Genomic DNA, 21,313 nt, shown 5'->3' on the forward strand with positions numbered 1-21,313 from the left:
CTGACTGTGTGCATGTTTTCTGTTCAGATCACCTTGAAATATGGACAGGAAAACTGATAGTGGATTCTTCCTTTCAGAGAGAGATCGGATATGATCATAGGAAGCCCCAGCTGTTACACTGACTCCCTTCTTATTTAACCTCTCTGCCTCCATCCCTTCAACTACAGAAAATGGTGAAAATACCCCTCTCCATCACACTGAGTTAATATTTTATAATGCATTACATTTTCACCATGCTTACTGTTTCTGCAGTTGCTTGTACCACCTACAGCCGTCTAAAGTCTGAATTGCAGTTCACATAGAGAAATTTCATGGCTGCCAATGGACTGAGGCGTATCTTGATCTCTGGACTCAAGGAGATGCAGTCTAGTTACTAGAATTCATTATGGGCTCAGTCCTGCAAACTGTTAAGAACCTCCTGAGAAGTGTAGGATGCTCTGGGCTTCAGTTGATTTCAGTGGGGGCTGTGGGTACCATACTACTCGGAAAGTGCTAACCTTGCAGGATTGAGCCCTTTGGCTCTCAGCAGTCAAAATAACTCAGTGTTTTTAAAGTACCTCCTATTTGGAACTAGTGAGTCTACTGTTGATATGTATGTAGGGTTGTAATTGCTGCAGATCCTGTAAGCTCATAGTATAGGACCCTGTTTTGCTACGATTTGTATCAACCTTTACTACTTCAGATAGGAACAGAGACTTTGAAGTCTAATAGATAGATGGCAATGGTAGAAGGAAGAGGGGGCTGTTTTGTCAAAACCTGCTTTTCAGCGAGAAACCACTAGACTTCCAAAAAACATTGTAAATCAAGCATATCAGCAATCTCAAAGTCAGGATCAAGTGGAGAATCCTACCCCAAGCTGAAGACAAAGATCCCATAATCTGGAAAGTGGTGCTAACATCAGATGTAGGATGTTTGAACCAAACTGCCGAGACCCAACCTATGGCTGTTACAACATTTTGACTGTCTCTCAACTGACCTGCAAACAGATCTGAACCAATGGAATCTGAGAGAACACACACAGAGGAATTCTGGATTTCTGTCTAAGAAAAAGGGAGTTGGGTGGGTGTGTTTGACTCTGAAGTGACCTTGCTAACTCAGCTGGCAATGGTGGGAGTTCTCCTTGGTAATATTAGAGGCCTCATCTGCTCATACTTCATTTACACAATACGTAATGCCAGACCAAAACCTAAGTTAGACATCTGTGCTTTTGGCAGATGAGTCTCTCAAAGGAGAGAGTCTTGTAGACAAGATAAATAACTTTCAACTCCAGAATCCTAACCAAGCATCATCCTTAACAAGGTGAATGTCCCAGTCCATCACTTAGAACTATTACTGTAGATGGTCAGGAAGGTGAAATTGGGGGTTATTTTCACCTTCTGCATCTTGAATGATCTCAGATGTAAGTGGTTCAGGAGCAAGTAACATCAATAAAGTGTGGATCCTTTGTAATCAGTCTTATGGAGACCACAGACATGGGCTAAGTAAAGGTATCACTGTTAAGGAACTTGTCTATGGACCAACGTCTGACTATAAGCACATACGTTCTGATGTCTGATATAGATGAAGCCAGGATAGCATCTCATGAATATTTGTAGCTAGTTGGACTAATAAAAGCTCCCATGAAAAAAGGTGCTGCCAATGTCACATTTACAGGTAGTAATTTGCATGTGCTGTGACTGGGGAATGGCACTACACATTGACAATTCAGAGGAATTAGTGTTCTTAATTTCGATTGGGAATCCTAGATTTAGAGATTGTTTTCTCTTTGGTCATTGTCACTGAGTAACTATTTGGCTAAGTTTAAAACAACGAGAACGCTTCTGAAGCATTTGTACCTGAAGCAGATCGCCTGCAATGCCCAACTAACTATGTTAATTCAAGGTCTTGCTGGTACCACAATTGAATAGGTTCTAGAACAAACACATCATGGGAGTGGCACCAGAGGGCCCAATCTGTTTACAACTGAGACCTTCAGAGCTAAGGCAGTGTGATTCCAAGAGTGGCTAAATGCATTTATTGATTGAGATATTGTTGTTCTCTGATAACTCAGGGGATGTTGATGTGCAATTGGTTTTACGTAGAAAGAACAAGCCTGCACATCCGGTAAGCCAGTACTGGCAGATGATAGGGGAGCAGACCCTATGAAAGCTCTTTATAGCATGACTGTAGAAGCGCAGCACTAATGCCAGTGTTTGTACCCTACGTGTCTTAAGACAATCATAGCCTTTGATGTTTTTTTAAATTGGAGCATGTACCTTTAATTAAAAGTCTCAGCTATTTTCAGCATTAATAAGTGGCATGGCAGTAAGTAGTGGGTTGTGACAATTGGTCTATATAACATTTTTCTACTTGGAAATTAACCATGAAAAATAGGTCAAGTTGTTTTCCATAATAAATTTTATAAACAGGCGCAAGAAAACCAGACAGACTAAATTAGTCCACACCAAAATGTCATGCTGATATAATTCAAGGACTGAAAAAGCTGAAATCATGCTTGGTAAAAACAGAAGATGTGGAACTGGAAATTAATAAACCACAAAGGGTGTGTGAATATTAGGCCTAATTGGTGGACAAAATAATGAGGGGATGGGCTATTCCATCCACCACTCCCTTTGTGAGTCCTTAAAGAAAGAGACTTTGGGGGGGAAATATGTATGAACAGATGCAGGCTACTGAAGCAAGTTTTCATCATCAGGGCTGCCACCCCCACCATCTCCTGAGATCCTGGACTTTCTTTGTCCTAATCCTAGGAGATGTCCTGACCTGACTGGGCCAGAGAAAGGGACCCAGATACCATCATCCCCTCTATTGGCTCAGGCTGAATTACAACCACCTCAGATGAAATGGAATCAGACTTCAACAGCAGCAGTACCGACAGCTCCAGCCCATTTCAACTAATTTATTCTCTTTTCCACAAAAGAACACTTATTACCATCTTTGATACCATTCAACAGACTGGCATCGTTGGCCTGGCACCAATGTAATCCTTACAGATTAACCTAGTTCAGTACTGAGATTCCAACATTGTGGACATCACCAGATCCATCCAGGTTGATTGAGTCCAGTCCCTATAATCCACCATCATTGACCCTGATGAACCACTTGCTGAAAAGGTCCAGTGCCCATTGTATATGGTATTAATGTTCCCATGACAGTCTGGGTCAGTCTGTTGCTAAGATTTCAGCACCATTAGCTGTTCAATGGCTATATAAGTAGTGTTTGGTACTTGGCTCTTTCAGCGTGGTTGGGGCAGAGGATTCTGCCCAGGTGACCCTGACAAGCCACTTGCTTCAAATGGCTCAGTGCATGGTATAAATAGCACTAGAGCTGACCCTAATTGAAGTGGTTCCTGATCCAGCTCATGTTGCAATAAGCTCACTGGACCCATCTGAGCCAGCATAGTGTGGTGACAAGATCCAGCATCATTAATATGGATAAACCACTTAAAGGGGTTTGGTGCCCAATATTAACACTACATGAATCCTCATATTTGCTCAGGACAACTGGGTCCAGTGGTTCACAGTCTCTGAAGTACGATTTGTTAAAGGAGCATTATACTCTCCATCACTGTCACCAAGGTTCTCTGATTTGTCACAGATTCAGGTGAATCACATATTGTGATGCTTTATGTCTAGCATAAATTAGGTTAATCTGTAAGGATTACATTGGTGCCGGGATGTCAGTGCTGAATCAGATTAACCTACAGCAGTGATTCTCAACCTATTTAGCATTGTGGGCCACATATACAGCTCTCTGTGTTATGTGGGCTGCAGCCACACAATATATATACTACCTGTACGGCCCTGCAGATGTCACATGGGCCACAGCTGTGTGCTTCCGGGTCCGCAAGTTGAGCACTGACCTACAGGGACTTGGGAACCTTGGCATCCACTTGATGGTCTCAGAATGTCCACACAAAATTCAGCTAACCTGAGGGCCTCAGCTGGGCATTGATGGGGCCAGGGCCAAAGTGCTGAACAGGCTGACTCTGAGGACCCAGAAACCTTAGTGGGGAAGAGCCTGACGTGGAGGGATCCGGGGATTTTGACACAATATCAAGCAGACCAGGACCTTGATGCTGAATCTGTCGATCCTGAAGGATCTGGAGACGTCAGCGCCACATCTGTGACATAATGATGTGACATAAAGCATTCAGTACCAAAGAGGTCAGCCTGAAGAGATCCTGGAACCTTGGCACTACATCATCAGTGCTGGGACCTCAGTGCTGACCCAAAGAGACACAGGGACCACGTTGACAGTGCCAGAATCTTGGTACCAAATTAGATTGACACAGAGGAGTCTGGGGACCTCAGCACTGCCTGGCATCAGATGCTGGCTCGCACCAGCCACCAGGACTCAATACTGGGCTTACCCAGACAAAGCCAGGGAGATGGATGTCACTTAAGAGGGGCGCATTACCACTTAAGGGCTAATTGATGTCTGCAGTCCATGCTGGCCTTACACAGTGCCAGACATAGCTGACTGGGCCTAAGAAGCCTCCTGCAGCAATAGGGGTGTGTTAGGCTCCTGCAAGTCATCCAGGATATCTGTGCCTGATGGTCCTATTTATTCTTTATTCTTTCAAACTGAAGGAACAGTCCAATCTGCTAATCTAACCTTGTAAAAAACGTCCCCAAAGGGCAGCATCAAAAGGAAAAAAAATGAGAAAAGCATCAAGAACACTGCACCTTCAGTGGTTAAAAAGGAACTGAAAGGCAGTTGGGGGACACCCTCTTTTATGCCCTCAGAATCCTCCATGGGAGGAAGAGACAACTGGCCCCAACAGATGCTGCTCACTAGAAAAATTCTGCAGCTCAATGCCAGGCCACTATATTTCACAAGTGGGAATAGGCATAGGCCACTTTAAGAACAGGTAGTTTAGTGTGTGGTGTTCTTAAAAACATACCCTCTCCATTTCTGGGCATTAAATGAATGCCTGGTGCTTTATTTTCTTGTGAAGAGGATTTGCTTCAGTGTCCCTGACCAACATTTCCTTTCTGTCTAACTCTGTGTTGCTTGGTGCCACTCCTCCTCCGGAGGTGCTAGCCTCTGAGTGATGGGGGTGTGTGTGTGTGTGTGTCGCCTGTAAAGCTCTTTGGGATGAAAGGTTAAATTATAATTAAACATAAAGCCTGTTCACACCCAGAGAGAAAGAGAGAGAGAGTTTTATTCTACTTGTGGAGTCCTTCATTATACAGAAATGATAGTTTATTTCAACCAATAAACAAGAGTGACGGGTAGATCACAAACTGCATCACAGCTACTGCCAGCACTGAGATGGTTCACCCACAAGTCTGGGCCAATACAATAGCACAACTGTACACAGCAGAGAATTTAACAATCAGCTCAAAATGTCAGGATTCAGTTAATTTGTTGGGTTTGTGGGTGTGGAATATATATATTCCTACGTAAGTAATTGCTAAAATCCACATAGAAGCACAAATGGCTTAAAACACCTGACATATATATATTTTGATCTTATATATATATATATATTTATAGATATTTATATAATAGGATATGTTTCTCATTACTACAATATACTTGTTTTAATTCCTTTAAGTAACTGGGAGGAAAAAAACAGTTTCACTAGAGTCACATCTGATATGTGTATGTCACAAATTACAACAGAATAAGCCATGTGTGAGATGAGAGTCAGACCATTCCAGGACAGAACAGCTAAGAGGCAGGCAAAGATTCTCAGAGGGAGCAAGGCTACATTTCAAATGGTGGTTTTGGACTCTCTGGGCGGGAGGGACTGGCCTTGCCTGGCCTGCTGGAATTTAAAGAAAGACAAAAGAAAAAGAAGAAAAAGGAAGAGAAAGGGGGAGGGGGAAAAAAGCATTAAAACAATAATTAAAACACAGAAAGGAACTGGCATCAGAACCTCAGGCAAAGTGGATCCACAACAGAAATCAAAACCAACAATACTGGAATAAGAGAACTTAAATCTGAATCAGGGCTGGGTCAAAGCCTGCAGGGTGAATGCTCCTTTTGGCTTCATCATCTGAGATGCACAAGATAAATACACTTTTTAACACTTTTCTTTCTTTCTTTTTTACACATACAACATTAAAACAAAAAGACCCAAATTGTTAAGAAGATGAGTCGTGGTCTGCAGTGGTTACAAGTTTCCTCAAACACGTACCATCCGCATGCAAGAAGAAAAGGTTACCATAATCACCATGCTATCCAAAACAACACTGAACAAGAAATGTGCTTATTTGAAGCAGAGATATTTGCAATAAAACATTACTTAGTGAACTCCCTGAAAACTTTTGCTTGTCCGTTTGCAAAGGAGGGAGTATCATATCTATTCCCCTCAGTTTCGGGGAAGTCAATTGCAGGCAGTGATGTGACACAGCTGCTAGCAAAGGCCAGCAGCTCTCCATCAGCAGTATTTCCTCAGCTACTATGGAGAGCTGAGGGCAGGTAGATTCATCTGCTCCGTGCACTCTGAGGTGTGTGTATGTGCTATCTCAGACTTCGTTCTAGAAGAATTACACCTTTTAATAAAGTTCCTCCCCGTCTTGATCTCCCTGCCTCGCTTTGAAGTGAGGTTGATTGCACTGTTCCCAACAATATATGAATTTTTGCACCGTAATTCAAACCCATAGACTGGACATTTCACCTTTGTTACCAATAATGTCACACATTTTACAGCATCACTTATTATTATTCTGAGTTGCACTTTGTCTTCTTAAATACAACATAAGAAAATAGCTACAGAGCTACAGATTAGTTCGAAGTGCTGAGACGCTACAGCTAGCCAATGCAGGCAGGACACATTGTTCAGGCTAGACCAACCAGGTGGAGCACTTGGCTGGGCAGCTGCCATTTGGGCTTACAGATGCCCCCGCAACTGATCACTGCAAGGAGCCTGTGTCCTTCCAGGTCCCATGTCATTGAATGAGGACTACTCTACGCTCACAAAGCAATACAGGACGCACAAGAGAAGACGAAGAAGAGCTCAATCACTAGCTTGCGTTTTACAACACACCGGGAGAGGGCAGTGGAAGGTGAAGGGGTGGGATGGATGAGAGGAGTGAATGTGCCTGTGGAAGGTGGTGTGGGGCGGGGAAGCCGCGGATACGGCACTCGTCACCAGCTGTCTACAGGCCTTGGGTTATAAATCTAAGAGGGACGGTTCAGCTGGTCGAATTATGGTGGGTCGAGTAGGTGAGGCAGGGCCCTTCCTGCTGTGAAAAAGCAGAAAACAAAAACGAGAAGAGAACACACACCGTGGTTAGCATGGCAGTCACAGTCACAATCACACATGCTTCTCCACCTCATTGGAGCCAGTGGGAGGCACCAAAGAAAGGGAACCTCAGTTTGGGGAAAAGGGTTACCCACAGCATCAGCAGGAGTCCATGGAGAAATCTTGCAATTTTAAAATCAGCTAAACATTGGCTCCTCTGGTCACTGTGGATCCCTAATAATAATGAGGAAGAATTAACTGCACAGCTATTATCGCCTTCCAGCTGGGAATCTCAAAGCACAAAGGCTAATTGCCAACGACTGCACTGGCACCTGAATGAGAGTCGAGAAGCATGGACACGAGAACAGTGAAGCTACGATACCAAGCAAGTGAACGTCAATCACACAGTGTGGGCAGTGCCCTCTGGGAGGCGCTGTCACAGAGGCTGCTGGCTGGTTTGGAGAAGCACCCTTCCCCTGCACCAAGGCAGGTGACAGCCTGTAGAATTCAGTTATCAACAGCTAAGAGCATCTTTGAGATTAGCTACCAAACTAAATTTGATCCTTTTATTCATATAGTCATGAGACCCAACAAACATGACTCCCATTGACTTTAATGAAGGGTATTTGGCCCTTGCTATTTGTGACCTGATTTCCTTAATATTGTTCCAGCATTTCTATGCTGCATGTGTTTTAATAAGTTGAATGGGCAGCAATTTGGTCTACGTAGAAGGGCACAAACTTCAGCATTACAGGACTGGCTTGCTGTAGGGGCCACAGTCACTTTCTCTCATCTGGCTAAATGAAGAAGACAACATCAGCTTGAAAATATAGGCTTCAAGGAAAGAAGGAAAATTGTGCATAGTCTAAATGTGGTTAGAAATGGATAGCCTTTTCTCTCTGAATGAAAACTGTTTGTATATTTTCATTTAAAACACTGCCCCCTGCAATGTCTGCAACCCAAACCCAACAGCATCCTTTTAGTGCATGAGATCTGGAAAATGAAACTGATCCACACATAGCAAGACTAGTTTCATTGTCCAAGATGAATGAAATGCAAAGAGCAAACGAATGGGATATGGTTGAAAATAAATGAGAATGATGATATTCTGTATGTTTTAATAGTCAGTGTTTGTATTGGTAACACACACAAGGAAATTTTGTTGAATTTGCACCCTGATAGTGTTACATTGATGTGAATCTGGATTCCCTGTGATCTGTTTAAGAAACAGAAACTGGCTACTGAAACTAAGGCCCTCCCTGTACGGAGTTTTTTTGGATGCTCTAAATTGTTACAAGCCCTATTTTGCACAGGCGCAGACTGCAGTAAGTGTATATTCGGCTACATTGATGTAGTTATAGAGGTGTGAATTTCTACAGTTTAAACAAGCAGTAAGTAGAACCAGAAACTTTCATTCCTAATTAACAGACACAAGGCCAAATTCAGCCCTGGTGTAAAGAGACACATCTCCAGTGAAGCCAAGGGCATTACAACCACCTACAGCAGGGCTAAATTTGACCCTTTGTTTCCTGCCTGGGGCAATGTTCGGCCACGACTACACTACAGGGGCTGCAGCAGCATTCCTAAGGCACTGCAGCTGTGCTGCTATAAGGTAGATGCTTCCTACATCAATGGAAGGGGGTTTTCTATCAATGTAAATAATCCACCCCACTAAGAGGTGGCAGCTAAGAAGAATTCTTCCGTCAACATAGCTTTGTCTACAGTGGGGGTTAGGTTGACCTAACCATCTCTCAGGGCTTGACATTTTTCACTGCCCTGGGCAATGTAGGTTGATCTAATTTTTAGGTGTAGATCAGGCTTACTGTACCACTTGAAGCTTTTTTAAAGAAACAGCTGAACATTGTGGTTTTTCTTTGACTCCGCAAATCCATCTATAATGCGAGAGAAGCCACGACTTCCCAGGCTGTCATGCACAAGTTGCTCTTCAAGTAAAGCAATATAAATGATGGGACTGAGTTAACCTGAGAATAATTCAATACCACTGCAAGGCAGTTAAACTGATACCTTTATACAGAGGAGGAAACTGAGTCACAGAAGGGCCATCCCTTGGGGAGGTGATGGAATGGGGTACTGGCAGAGGTGAAAGTAAGCCGGTACGCCCCGGTACGGCATACTGGCAAGAGCTGGTGCACCGTACTGGGGCAGCCTGGCTGGAGCCCCAGGCCCTTTAAATTGCCTCCAGAGCCCCGCTGCTGGAGCCCTGGGGTAGCGGCTGCAGGGCTCCAGTGGCTAGTTAAAGGGCCCGGGGCTTCCCTGCTTCTACCGCCCCAGCCCTTTAAATAGCCACCGGAGCCCCAGCGCCGCTACTCCACGTGCTATTTAAAGGACAAGGGCGGTAGAAGCAGGGGAGCCACAGGCCCTTTAAATAGCCCCCAGAGCCCTGGGGTAGCGGGGGCTCCAGGGGCTATTTAAAGGGCTGGGGCTCCAGCTGCCTCTGCTGCCCCAGTCCTTTAAATAGCTGCCGGAGCCCCCGCTACCCCAGGGCTCTGGGGGCTATTTAAAGGACCGGGGCAGTAGAAGCAGGGGAGCCCTGGGCCCTTTAAATAGCCCCCGGAGCCCTGGGCTGCTGCTGCTACCCTGGTGGGGGGGAGGAGGAGGAGAAGGAGAAAGAGAAAGCGAAAGCGGGGGGGCACTTACCTTACAGGGTGGGCTGGGGTTGGCGCTGACCCCCTCAGCCCCGCCCCTTCCACCCTAGGCCCCGCCCCTTCCAGGGGCCAGAGATGGCCCCAGCGTACCAGTAAGTCACTCAACTTACTTTCACCCCTGGGTACTGGCCTTCTTGATGCACTGAAGACCTGTGTGTTATTTGCTATAGTTGCTTACCTAGGGCCTTACTCAGAGGCCACTGAAGTCAATGGAAAGACTCCCATTGACTTGAATGGGATCCGGAGCAAATCCTTAGCTAGGTGCTATTGCACTGTGCCACCTGTATGCTAAAAGGCATTTTTTTCAAAAGCTCAGAGGTCAATTTGCATTTCATACGCTTAGATTCTCTTACTGTTCTTACCAGAAATGGGCAGAAAAGAGGGACTGAAATAATTGGAGAGCAAATGATGCAAGACACTCTGGCACAGATGGGCCATACCACCCTAATAGAGTACACAGAATTATATGCTTGTTTTCTTATATAAATATATAAATATGCTTGTTTTCTTTGCTGATTGTGTACGATATACAAAGATGGCCTCATGGAAGGTTGGGCTCTTGCTCTCTGCTTGTTTTGTTTTACTTTTTTGCAGATCTTGACTTCGCTCCTCTTTTCTAGAGAACTTTGGTGAGACATTTAAAGGATCTGGATGCTGACATCTTCAGAGGCTGAAAACTGCCTCCCAACAAGGGCCTCTGCCCATTGCCAATGTCTTCAGGGACAAGAGAGAAGTCAGGTGCTGGAGGCTGGGGGTTAGGAACAGCAGAGACCTTCATGAGCATGTCATTATACACCACTAAATTCTGCTCCCTTGGTATCCACTGACAAAATTTCCACTGACTATAATGGGAGCAAATTTAGCCCTAAAATGAGCAAGAGGGGGCATAAATCAAACAATTATTTTGTTTGCTTTGCACTTTGCCTTTCAAACCCTATTCAAGCCAAGACCCTTATCATTTCTAGGACATGAGAGGACATCACAAAAATCAGGCTGAGAGATGAAACACTTGGATTTATTCTCCTGAGCTGCAAAAAGTTGCTATCTATAGTCAGGATCAAGAGGGTTACCCCCCAACACCACCATCCTACATTAGCTCTGATTTCCTTGGTGCTCTTTATAAACCAGACCAAGGGCAGAGAAAGCCTCGTAACAGCGAGTCCCAGAACAAAGCACAGACAACACTCAACCCTCCTATCCGAGACCAACTCCAGGATGAACATTTCTATTAGGGCTTCCAAAGATGTCTGGAACAGGCGGTGACTGGGGGAAGCTGTTAGCTGCTCTGGCACCTGTGCTGAGTCATCAGTGAGGAGGGCTGAGGATAAGAGATGAAGCTCTTGAAGCAAAACATTTACCCCTGAACAGTCACTGTGTTGGTTCTCTGTGTTGCAGCGTGTTTCAGCCCTCTGCCCAGCTACATGCAGCAGTAACACAGTCACCATTCACTATGAGACACGAGCTGATTGTGAACTCTGAGGGCTTGACCCAGAAAGGCAGTGAGCACCTGCAATTCCCTTTGACTTCAGTGGTAGCTGAAGGTGCTCAGCACCTCAAGGCAGGTGCTCTGTGTCTTGCATGATCAGGCCCAATGAATTCAATAGGAGCTGCAGTTGCTCAACACCTCTCAGAATCAGGCCAATCATGTAGAAAAATAATGCACATAAGGAGAAAAATGGGCCTCACCACACATATCTATCTCACCCCATAGTGTCCCAAAGCTGCTCCACTCTACCCTCTCTCCCTCTCTCCTATCAGTAAGGGCCAGTGAATCTCAGGAAGGACAGGTAGATTCAATTCAGGTCCACATCCTTCTTCAAGGTACATCCTCCCCCGTATTTACTCAGATGAAAAGTTCAGCCCGAGTGTAAGGCCAGCACAGTACACTATATACCTGCTACTGGGCCATCTTGCTAGTCTGGTGTTCAGCAAACACGCTGCTGCAAAGTGCAGGGAGAGAGCAAAAGAGAGAAAGAAAGACAGACAGAGGCCCTGGAGCACAGTGGTGAAGGTGGGACATGGATTGTGGCATACACCCCCTTCCGCATGGGAAGGAAAATGGGAAGAAAGAGGGGAAATTTGGATGGCAAAACAGGAGAACATCTAGGCTAGAGGATCAAGAGGAAAAAGGATGTTTATCTCTAACTGGGATCAGATGAAACAGGGATGAATGGGGGAGCATTTAAGGGCAGGGTTACTGCATATTTGAGAGGACAGAAGTCACTGATGGTAATGCCCCAGAACCTTGCCCTCCCTTCCATGGGCACTACATGGCAATGCAGGGACCACTTTGGGCAGACATGCTGAATGTAAAACAAGAGTCTCAATCCACAGCTCCCCATCATGGTCTCAGGAGAGGCCATTAGAGAAGATAGAGAAATGGAAAAGACCTAGAGTTCATTCAGTCTCTCTCCCTGTCAGTGCAGGATTAAACAGGTTGAGAGACATGGCTCCCACCCCATCTCCCATGCTCCCTCCTCTCTCTCTTTCCCCTCACTCTGAACCCATACACTCAAGGGTGAGGTTTTCTTCTCTGATAATTCTCCCTTTTTTTTTTTTTTTTTTTTAACAGTTCCTGAGGCTTCTCCCAGCCTTCCCTCCTCCTGCAGCTCCAAGCAGCTGCTCCTGTCCGATTGTCCAGCGTTCTGTTAAGACTCCTCCCTTCATGGGACCCTGGCAGAGAAATGGTTGTTTGGACAAGGGGATCTGGTACAAGTAAAGTATCAGGTAGGAGAGGGGAGCAGCAGAGTGATGGGAATGGAGGAGGGGAGACACACTGACTCATGCATCGCAGGGAGAGAGTGCAGAACATACCGTGGCTGCCAGTCCTCAGGGGTCACTGATAGTGATTCTGAAAGACAACACGAAATCAACATGGCAGTTCAGACAGTTCAAAGCAGAGGCCACACAGACAGTCAGGAAGGTGAAACACACATACAGAGACTAAACAGACAGTCTGTTTACAGGAGCACACCCTACACATTCACAGCCACACCTACAGAGGAAAATGCACATCACACGCTTACGGACACACCTGTCCATACAGATGCATACATGCCAACAGAATTAAACATACACACCTAAACAAGAGTGCATGCATAGATATACACACATTTCTACACATGTACATACAGATGTGCACATACCCATATAGGAGCATATGACCCTCATATGTGCACACAAAGAGGCATACAAACCCATAAGTACATTGTGATGTACACACACACACACAGCTGCATTCACACACTCACTAGCATATTCACATGGGCATACAAATAGGCTCTTACACATACAAAGCTGGATCCACACTCAGACTCAAGGCACGTCGGCACATGCTCACATACTGACACAAGTGTCCATGTGCATTAAAGTACACTCACATGTGCTTAAACGAACATGCCAACAGGCACAGGTCTCAGGATTGGGCTGGCTGAATGTCATGCCATATTTCCCTGGAGAGCCAGACTTTCTAGTGATCTTGCAACACTAACTAGTTTAACACATTTAATCAAAAGAAACAAAGGCCATGAGAAGTGGAAATCAGGAAGGGCTAAAGTGCAGTTCTGGGTCTTGAGTACCAGCCAGGAGAGGCGGAAACAAGGACATAGCTTAATAGATTTTAAAGCCAGAAGAGACCATTAGATCATCCAGTCTGATCTCCTATATAACTCAGGCCATAGAATTTCATCCAGTTACCTCTGTATTGATCCCAATAACTTCTGTTTGACTAATGCACATCTTCTAGAAAGGCACCTCTATTTAACAATCATTCTCCTTGACAACAACTTTTTGAAATCTGTCCATTAGCCAGTTCTTAATCCATCTAGCATGTGCTTTGTATTGATATCGTACAGTGCTAGTTTTATAATCAAAATATCATGCTGCATAAGCCAAATGTCTTACAAATATCTAAGTATATTACATCTATGCAAGTTATCTTTATCAACCAAACTTATCTCAACAAAAAATGAATTCATGTTTGTTTGACAAGACCCATTTTCCACAAATGAGAATTTTGTGCACAGATCATAGATGCTCAGAACACATGGCCTTCACTGCATGGGCAGAGGCTTATGAGTTTTTTCTAATGTACAGTACTCTGAAAAATAGTTCCCAAGGGTACATGTAGCTGGTGAGCATGGACCTATGCAGGAGACTGAAGAACCAGCTGCTGAAGCTACCTGCCCAGGGATATAATCGAAGGGAAAGGATCCTGCTTCTTTGAAGACTGCCTGTTCAAGAAAATGGTCTGTGAGGTATTTGTGTGTGACAGCATATGTATGAGTGAGTATCTGTATATGTCTGTGGGGCAGAGAACACTCCAACATCACCAACCTTGAATCCAGATGTTCATACAAACCAGATGGAGATGAACACAAACATACATAGAGAAGACATATGTACACACATCCATGCAAGCACATATACACATGTACAAATACACCCAAACATATATGTCAGATCCCATTTTCTCACTGTACCAACTCCCACAAGGCCCACTCATGCTGTAAAGATAACAAGTTCCACTTCATACTCATATGGCATCCAGTGTAATCCATCCAGTGAGGGAAAGATGGGTATTAAAAGAAAAGCAACAATGGAGATGGTACCCGTTTACCCATGGCAGAAAGACCCCAAGCCCAGGTGCCAGCGGGGAACTTTCTTATTCTATATACAGAAGAGGGAAAAAGGTTGCCGACTGAGTTCCCTGGTGAATCGAGAAACCCGAATGGCAAACAGCGTATAAGGCCATGGGAGGAGTCTATGAACAGCTGGAAGTATGGAGTAGTGGGGGAGAGAGATTGAGAGTCAGAGCGTGAGTGAGCACTGCTTCACTACATGCTTTGGAACCATCCCATTCCCATCCAAACCATGGCAATGAGTCAGCACTGAACCATTCCCCCCACCAAGGGAAAGGGAGAGTGACCTGTTTAGTTAGACATTTCAAGTCTCCTTCCTCTAGTCCAATGTTGTTGTTTTGTTCAGAACCTCTCCGCTCCACGTAGCGGGAATCATCCATAAAAGCCTGTTACAAATGGGGTAGGGGTAGCAAAGTCGGCTGGTGCAGAAGGGTAAAGAATCTCCTTAGAGGCAGGAGCTCAGCTCATTTCAGGCTCTTTGGGGGATCCTACCAGGATAGCCAGGGTATATAGAATATTTTTCATGAGTGAGGAAATGAAGCACAAGGTGTGAAAGGGAGATGGAGAAAGAGAGAGAAATGTAGGAAACACACCAAAAAATGAACAGAAAAGGAGTGTCCTGTGGGGAGGTAGCAGCACAAGAAGCAAGAGCCAAAACTACACAAGTGAAGCATGCAGATATCCACAGGCATGACCAATGGTACTGCAAGCCCCTAGGAGGGGGCAGCAAGGCGCATGTAGCCGGGTCCCTGTGGGAGCAGCATCAAGGGGCAGAGGAAGGGCCAGGGCAGAGACATTGAGAAGGGAACACCATTTTCACACTAAAGAATCAATAAAAACTGATCTGCATCCTCTTCGGACTCATCCGTTCCTGTCCTGGGCTGGATACAGAACCTTGCAAAGAACTCTCTCTCTGAACAAGCAGCACCCAGAGAGTCAAGGCATTATCACAGGAGAAGGACCAGGCAGCCACTAACATATACCATCACCACCCATCAGAGACAAGGTGTTATCACAGGAGAGGGGGCTGGGAAGCTTTGACATACACCATGAACACCCATCAGAAACAAGGTGTTGCAACAGAAGATGCCCAGGCAGCCTCTGACATGCACGATCAGCACCCATTGGAAATGGGGCTTTATCACAGGAGAGGGACTTCCTTATACCCACAGATGGGAAGTTCCTGGTTATTATTCATTTTACCATTCCGTTTCTTTCCGTTCCTTCAGCTGAGATCAAGGATCCAACACTGAAATGACCTTGGTTCCAGCCCATCTTCTTCCTAAAGTTTCCTTACCAATGCACTCGTGGCTCATTCCAGAGTGTCAGAAGTATTCACAGCGTGACTATACCTGGGGGAGGACCCAGTCCTACAGAGCTTCCTTTTGGGAATGTGAAGTTGTGGGCTCTCTAGCTTGGAAAGTGCGCTTGGCACTTGGAGTTAATTGTGGGGGTGATAAGCATGCTCACAAGGGAAACCCACCTCCCAACCACTTGTTCTCATACTATACTCCTACTCAGCTGGCCACTGGTACCAGAAGCAGCAGCCATGCTGGGTATGAAAAGCATCCACATATCTTGGTTGTAGTCCCCCTCTTCCTCGCCTTGAAACCTCCTGTATCAGGGGAGTAGAAAGAGCTCACACACTGGGGCTCCCCTAACATGGTTCTTATTGCCATGAAACACATTCTCCCGCCCACCCCCTGTCCCATCTCACTCCCAGCACTTTTGTTTCCCAGTTGTGTGCACAGGTACCAGCATTGCTGCTTTGTTTGGGATTATCATGAGCAATGTTCTCCGACCCAAGGTTACTCCCAAGCCCTAAATGCACTTTTTTTGCGGGGAAAAGGATGTCCCCCTGTTTCAGACATCTGCCTCCTCACTGTCTCCCCCGATAAAACGAAATTTCAGCACTAGTAAGACAAATAAAGGAACAAATATTCCCAACTGCAGAATTGATTCAAACACACAGAGAAAGGCTTCACCCATCCCAAATGGTCCATGACTGCTCTGTAAGCTGAGAGGAAGGAGGAATTACCAAAGCTGCCACCTGAAACCCTGATCTCTCCCTCTGCACGAGTGTCTCAGGACTTACCTGGGGACACCAGGAGGAGCACGGTTTGGCCGAGATGGAACTTGAGGTGGGGGCCCAAAAGGATCAGGGGAGGCACCTGGCCTGGAGGGCACAGGAGGAGCACCACCCAGGGTGGGTCCACCAGCAGGAGGAGGTCCAGGAGCTGGACCTCGGGATCCAGGCCTGGCTGGTGGAACAGCGGGAGCTCTCCTCTGTGGTGTAGGGCTGGACGTGGGAGACCTACCAAACAACCAAAGAGAAGTTCAACTGCAGCAACAGGCACATACAGTAGCCCTCCAAACCCCGCAGTGCCTTCAGCCCCCTTCCAGTCCCCCAGTCACCTTCCATATCCCTTCAGTCCTTCTCTTTGCCTTCAAGACTCCTCCAACCACCATATAACCTTCAAGGGTCTGGCAGCCTAATTCACCTACACAAGGCCCTAGAAGCTTCTATATAATTTTTAAGGCCTCAGCAACCCTCATGTTAACTTCCAATACCCCAGAATCTTCAGCACCCATTAGCCTTCATATTCTAGCCCCTAAAGAGGCATCAGGCAGGTCCGTGGGGCACTGCCCCTGAGCCTCTGGTACCTGCGTCCAGATGGTATGTTCTGCACCTGCAGCCAGGAGTCGTCCACCGGTGGGGGCATAGGGGTGCTGATGGTGGTGGTGTTAATATCCCCGATGATGCTGAGTGCCTCTTTCAGGGCATGGTACATGCGCAGCATCTCATCACGCCGCTGGGCCTGCTCTGCTGACTCTTCCATGAGGGTGTTTTGGTCTCCACAGGAGTACAGGTTTGCCAGCAATTCCGAGTGGATAAAATCCTTTGTCTGTAACCAGAGCAGAAGAAAGAGGAAATCACAGCCATCAAAGCGTCCATCTGAATAATCTTTCCTGCAAAGCCCCCCTCTCTTTCCCCATCTCATTTAGACTCTGTCTCCCATTCTCTCCTCCCCTTCTCTCTCTTTCACTTCTATCCTGCTAGTCCACCCATATTTCTCTCCCTTTCCTCTTTTTTCCTTCTCTCCATGTCTTTCTCTCTTTCTTCTCTTATCTTTCTAGTTCTCCCACAGTCCCCAATGGGCTTAGCAGGGCGATATGTACATTGTTTATCATGAGATGCATGATGGTCTTAGGCATGAGATCTCGGATGGTTTTGTTGACAATTCCCATGTAGGAGTCCACCAGGTTCCTGATTGTTTCCACTTGTCTCTCCAGTTGGGGGTCCATGGAGTGCATGAAACTGTCAGATCCATTTTCCTCTGTATCATTTGCCTACAGAGGGAGGGAAAAAGGGAGAAGCAGCAGTTGGAAAGAGACAAATCAATTATTTAATATACCATAGGGGCCAAAAGCAAATGTGAAACAGCAAGGGAGACATGGGGGAACTTCATGCAGCAACATGAGACAGAAATTAAGAGGGAGATTCTCCAACAGTAGGAAGGGCACTTGGGCAACCCCTCCCATCCACATCATGGAAAACCTTGCCCAAGGTCACACTAGAAGTCTTTGGAGGAGCTGGGAATTGAGCCCAGTTCTCTTGAATCCTAACCCAGTGCCTTAACCACAAGATACAACTTGACTTTTCTTCTGATCTGTAATTATCAATACAGTACTCAGCTTGTATAACCAGGTAATCCTTCCCCAGCTCAATTTAGAGGAAGGGCCATGAATGTGAGTTCCATGTTAGTATCATTTTGTCCTACTTCAGTGCACTACAGTTGGTTATTGGAGTAATGCAGATAAAGTTTACTCACAAGTTGGTCTTAAGTAGCATGCTGCCCTCTTTAAATTGTTGACACCAGCTACCATGCATGTGAAGAAAAGTGTACCCAGTATGTGTGCAAGGGCATGAACATAAATGCATCAGTCTGTGTGTAGGTGTTGCTGAACTCAAATGCACCCGCATTTCTGCAGGGCTCGGTATGCACAAATGTATCAGTACGTGTGCACAAAGTGATCTCCAATGCATTAATGTGTGTGGAGAGGAATGAACACCAACATACCAGTGTTTGTGCAGGGTGAGTGAACATAAATGCACCAGTGTGTATGTAAGAGTAGGTGAATATAAAATGCACTGCAAACATAATATAATTGCATATGTGTGTGTACATCTGTATGCATTCATGCTTACATATTATGTCTCAGAATACCTAAGTGGACTGATGCACAGTGACTAGGGTAGCAACCTTTGGGAGAAGTGTTAGATTCTGTTCTATCAGCCAGCTCAGGCTGACTCTCAAATAGCCCTCATATGCAGGACTGGGGAGTGAGGACGCAATTTATACAGCTCTTTAGCACCGCTTAGTGTCTATCTATCCATACAGGTACCTAACGTGCTCATCACTGCAGTTTCTGGGTGCTAACGGTGGTTATAGGAACAGTGATAGTTTCAAGAAAAGTGTGCTCAGTCTTGCAGTTGCTATGTGAGGGCACCATTTGCAGCTGATATGAAGAAGGAGAAAAGGAAGAGAGTAGCTGGCTTGCGGGGAGGAAGAAATGACCCCTGATGAAAATGTGAGTGAACACCCTGCTCAGACTGGGTGCTATGCCAAGTCTCTGCCTTGAGGCGTTAGACCCTATTGGCTCAGTCCCTGAATTACAATAGGTGGAGTACTCACATGTGGCAGCACAAGAAACAATCAGGCCTCCCTTGATTGGGACAGGATCTCCAGGGTGGGAAACGTTTTAAAAATTGATATATTTGGAATGGGATTTATTAATGCAAGTTCTTCATTCTCCTTGCCAAGTCATTTCCCTCAAGATTCCATACAGTGAATAGTCCATGTATTATAACAATTGGTATTAATATTTTTAACATTAATACCTTACACATCTATAGTGGCTTTAATGTTTGAGGCTCCCAAAATGCTTTAGGAACTTTGAACCTAATCTTGCAACTCTTGGTGATGTCAGCAGTCCCTAATCACATAAGTAGTTCCATTGACTTCAGTGAGAGTACTCACATGTGCCAAAGGGGGTTCAGTGTTTGTTGCTCTGCACCTGGTGTAGATACTGTGAATGTCCTGTAAGACCACTCGGATTTGGTAGCATTTTGCACCCACTTCACATTCACTTTGCAATCATGTAAATTACTATAAAATGTGCAGGGCAATGGAGAATCAAGACCTGGGTCTACAGGATTGAGCTCTATATTATTCAGTAGTTGAAGTTCTGTTGGGATATTCACTATAACCTCCTGTTTTCACATGTTTATAACTTTCAGAAAAATTCTCCATTTGGGCTAAAATGTTCCATGCCTGAGCTCAATTCAGCTCTAAGGACCAACAAACATTAATTAATCCTCACAACCTCTCTGTGAAATAAGAGAGCCCCATTCCCATTATACAGGTGGGGAAACTGAGGCCCATAGAGATAAAGTATTTTGTTTGTAACCTGTCCTTTAAATCAGCTTCTGTACCCGGTGACTGGAAGATAGCTAATGTAACGCCAATATTTAAAAAGGGCTCTAGAGGTGATCCCGGCAATTACAGAGCAGTAAGTCTAACGACTGTACCGGGCAAATTAGTTGAAACAATAGTAAAGAATAAAATTGCCAGACACATAGAAGAACATAAATTGTTGGGCAAAAGTCAACATGGTTTCTGTATAGGGAAATCATGTCTTACTAATCTATCAGAGTTCTTGGCGGGGGGGGGAGGGTCAACAAACATGTGGACAAGGGGGAGCTAATGGACATTGTGTACTTAGATTTCCAGAAAGCCTTTGACAAGGTCACCAAAGACTCTTACATAAATTAAGTTGTCATGGGATAAGAGGGAAGATCCTTTCATGGATTGAGAACTGGTTAAAAGACAGGGAACAAAAGGCAGGAATAAATGTAAATTTTCAGAATGGAGAGGGGTAACTAGTCGTGTTCCCCAAGGGTCAGTCCTAGGACCAATCCTATTCAACTTATTCATAAATGATCTGGAGAAAGGGGTAAACAGTGAGGTGGCAAAGTTTGCAGATGATACTAAACTGCTCAAGATAGTCAAGACCAAAGCAGACTGTGAAGAACTTCAAAAAGATCTCACAAAACTAAGTGATCGGGCAACAAAATGGCAAATGAAATTTAATGTGGATAAATGTAAAGTAATGCACATTGGAAAAAATTACCCCAACTATACATACAATATGATGGGGGCTAATTTAGCTACAACTAATCAGGAAAGAGATCTTGGAGTCATCGTGGATAGTTCTCTGAAGACGTCCCCACACTGTGCAGCGGCAGTCGAAAAAGCAAACAGGATGTTAGGAAACATTAAGAAAGGGATAGAGAATAAGATGGAGAATATCTTATTGCCCTTATATAAATCCATGGCACATCTAAATCTTGAATATTGCGTACAGATGTGGTCTCCCCATCTCAAAAAAGATATACTGGCATTAGAAAAGGTTCAGAGAAGGGCAACTAAAATGATTAGGGGTTTGGAACAGGTCCCATATGAGGAGAGATTAAAGAGGCTTGGACTTTTCAGCCTGGAAAAGAGGACACTAAGGGGAGATATGATAGAGGTATATAAAATCATGTGTGGTGTGGAGAAAGTGAATAAGGAAAAGTTATTTACTTGTTCCCATAATATAAGAACTAGGGGCCACCAAATGAAATTAATTGGCAGCAGGTTTAAAACAAATAAAAGGAAGTTCTTCTTCACACAGCGCACAGTCAACCTGTGGAACTCCTTGCTTGAGGAGGTTGTGAAGGCTAGGACTATAACAGGGTTTAAAAC

General features: G+C 45.0%; 1 protein-coding gene across 19 annotated transcripts in view; it reads right to left on the minus strand.

Annotated features, from left to right (window-relative positions):
• Positions 1-5,149: 5,149 nt before the first annotated feature.
• The window catches only part of DNM1 (dynamin 1), a 104,103-nt gene continuing 87,939 nt past the window's right edge, over positions 5,150-21,313 (minus strand). For 7 of the 19 annotated variants that reach the window (XM_073314334.2, XM_073314338.2, XM_073314333.2 and 4 more), the window contains 4 exons: positions 17,685-17,855; positions 17,169-17,410; positions 16,600-16,818; positions 5,150-7,199 (listed from right to left, as the gene is read on the minus strand). In XM_073314334.2, coding sequence (XP_073170435.1) covers positions 7,127-7,199; positions 16,600-16,818; positions 17,169-17,410; positions 17,685-17,855 — 705 coding nt within the window. In that variant the 3' untranslated portion in view covers positions 5,150-7,126. Of the gene's footprint in view, positions 7,200-9,824; positions 10,579-12,678; positions 12,716-16,599; positions 16,819-17,168; positions 17,411-17,684; positions 17,856-21,313 lie in introns of those variants that run through there. The other 12 variants (XM_078849058.1, XM_073314345.2, XM_073314346.2 and 9 more) reach the window with 11 other exon arrangements.

Source organism: Lepidochelys kempii, chromosome 16 (assembly GCF_965140285.1).
Source record: "Lepidochelys kempii isolate rLepKem1 chromosome 16, rLepKem1.hap1, whole genome shotgun sequence".
NCBI lineage: Eukaryota > Metazoa > Chordata > Testudines > Cheloniidae > Lepidochelys > Lepidochelys kempii.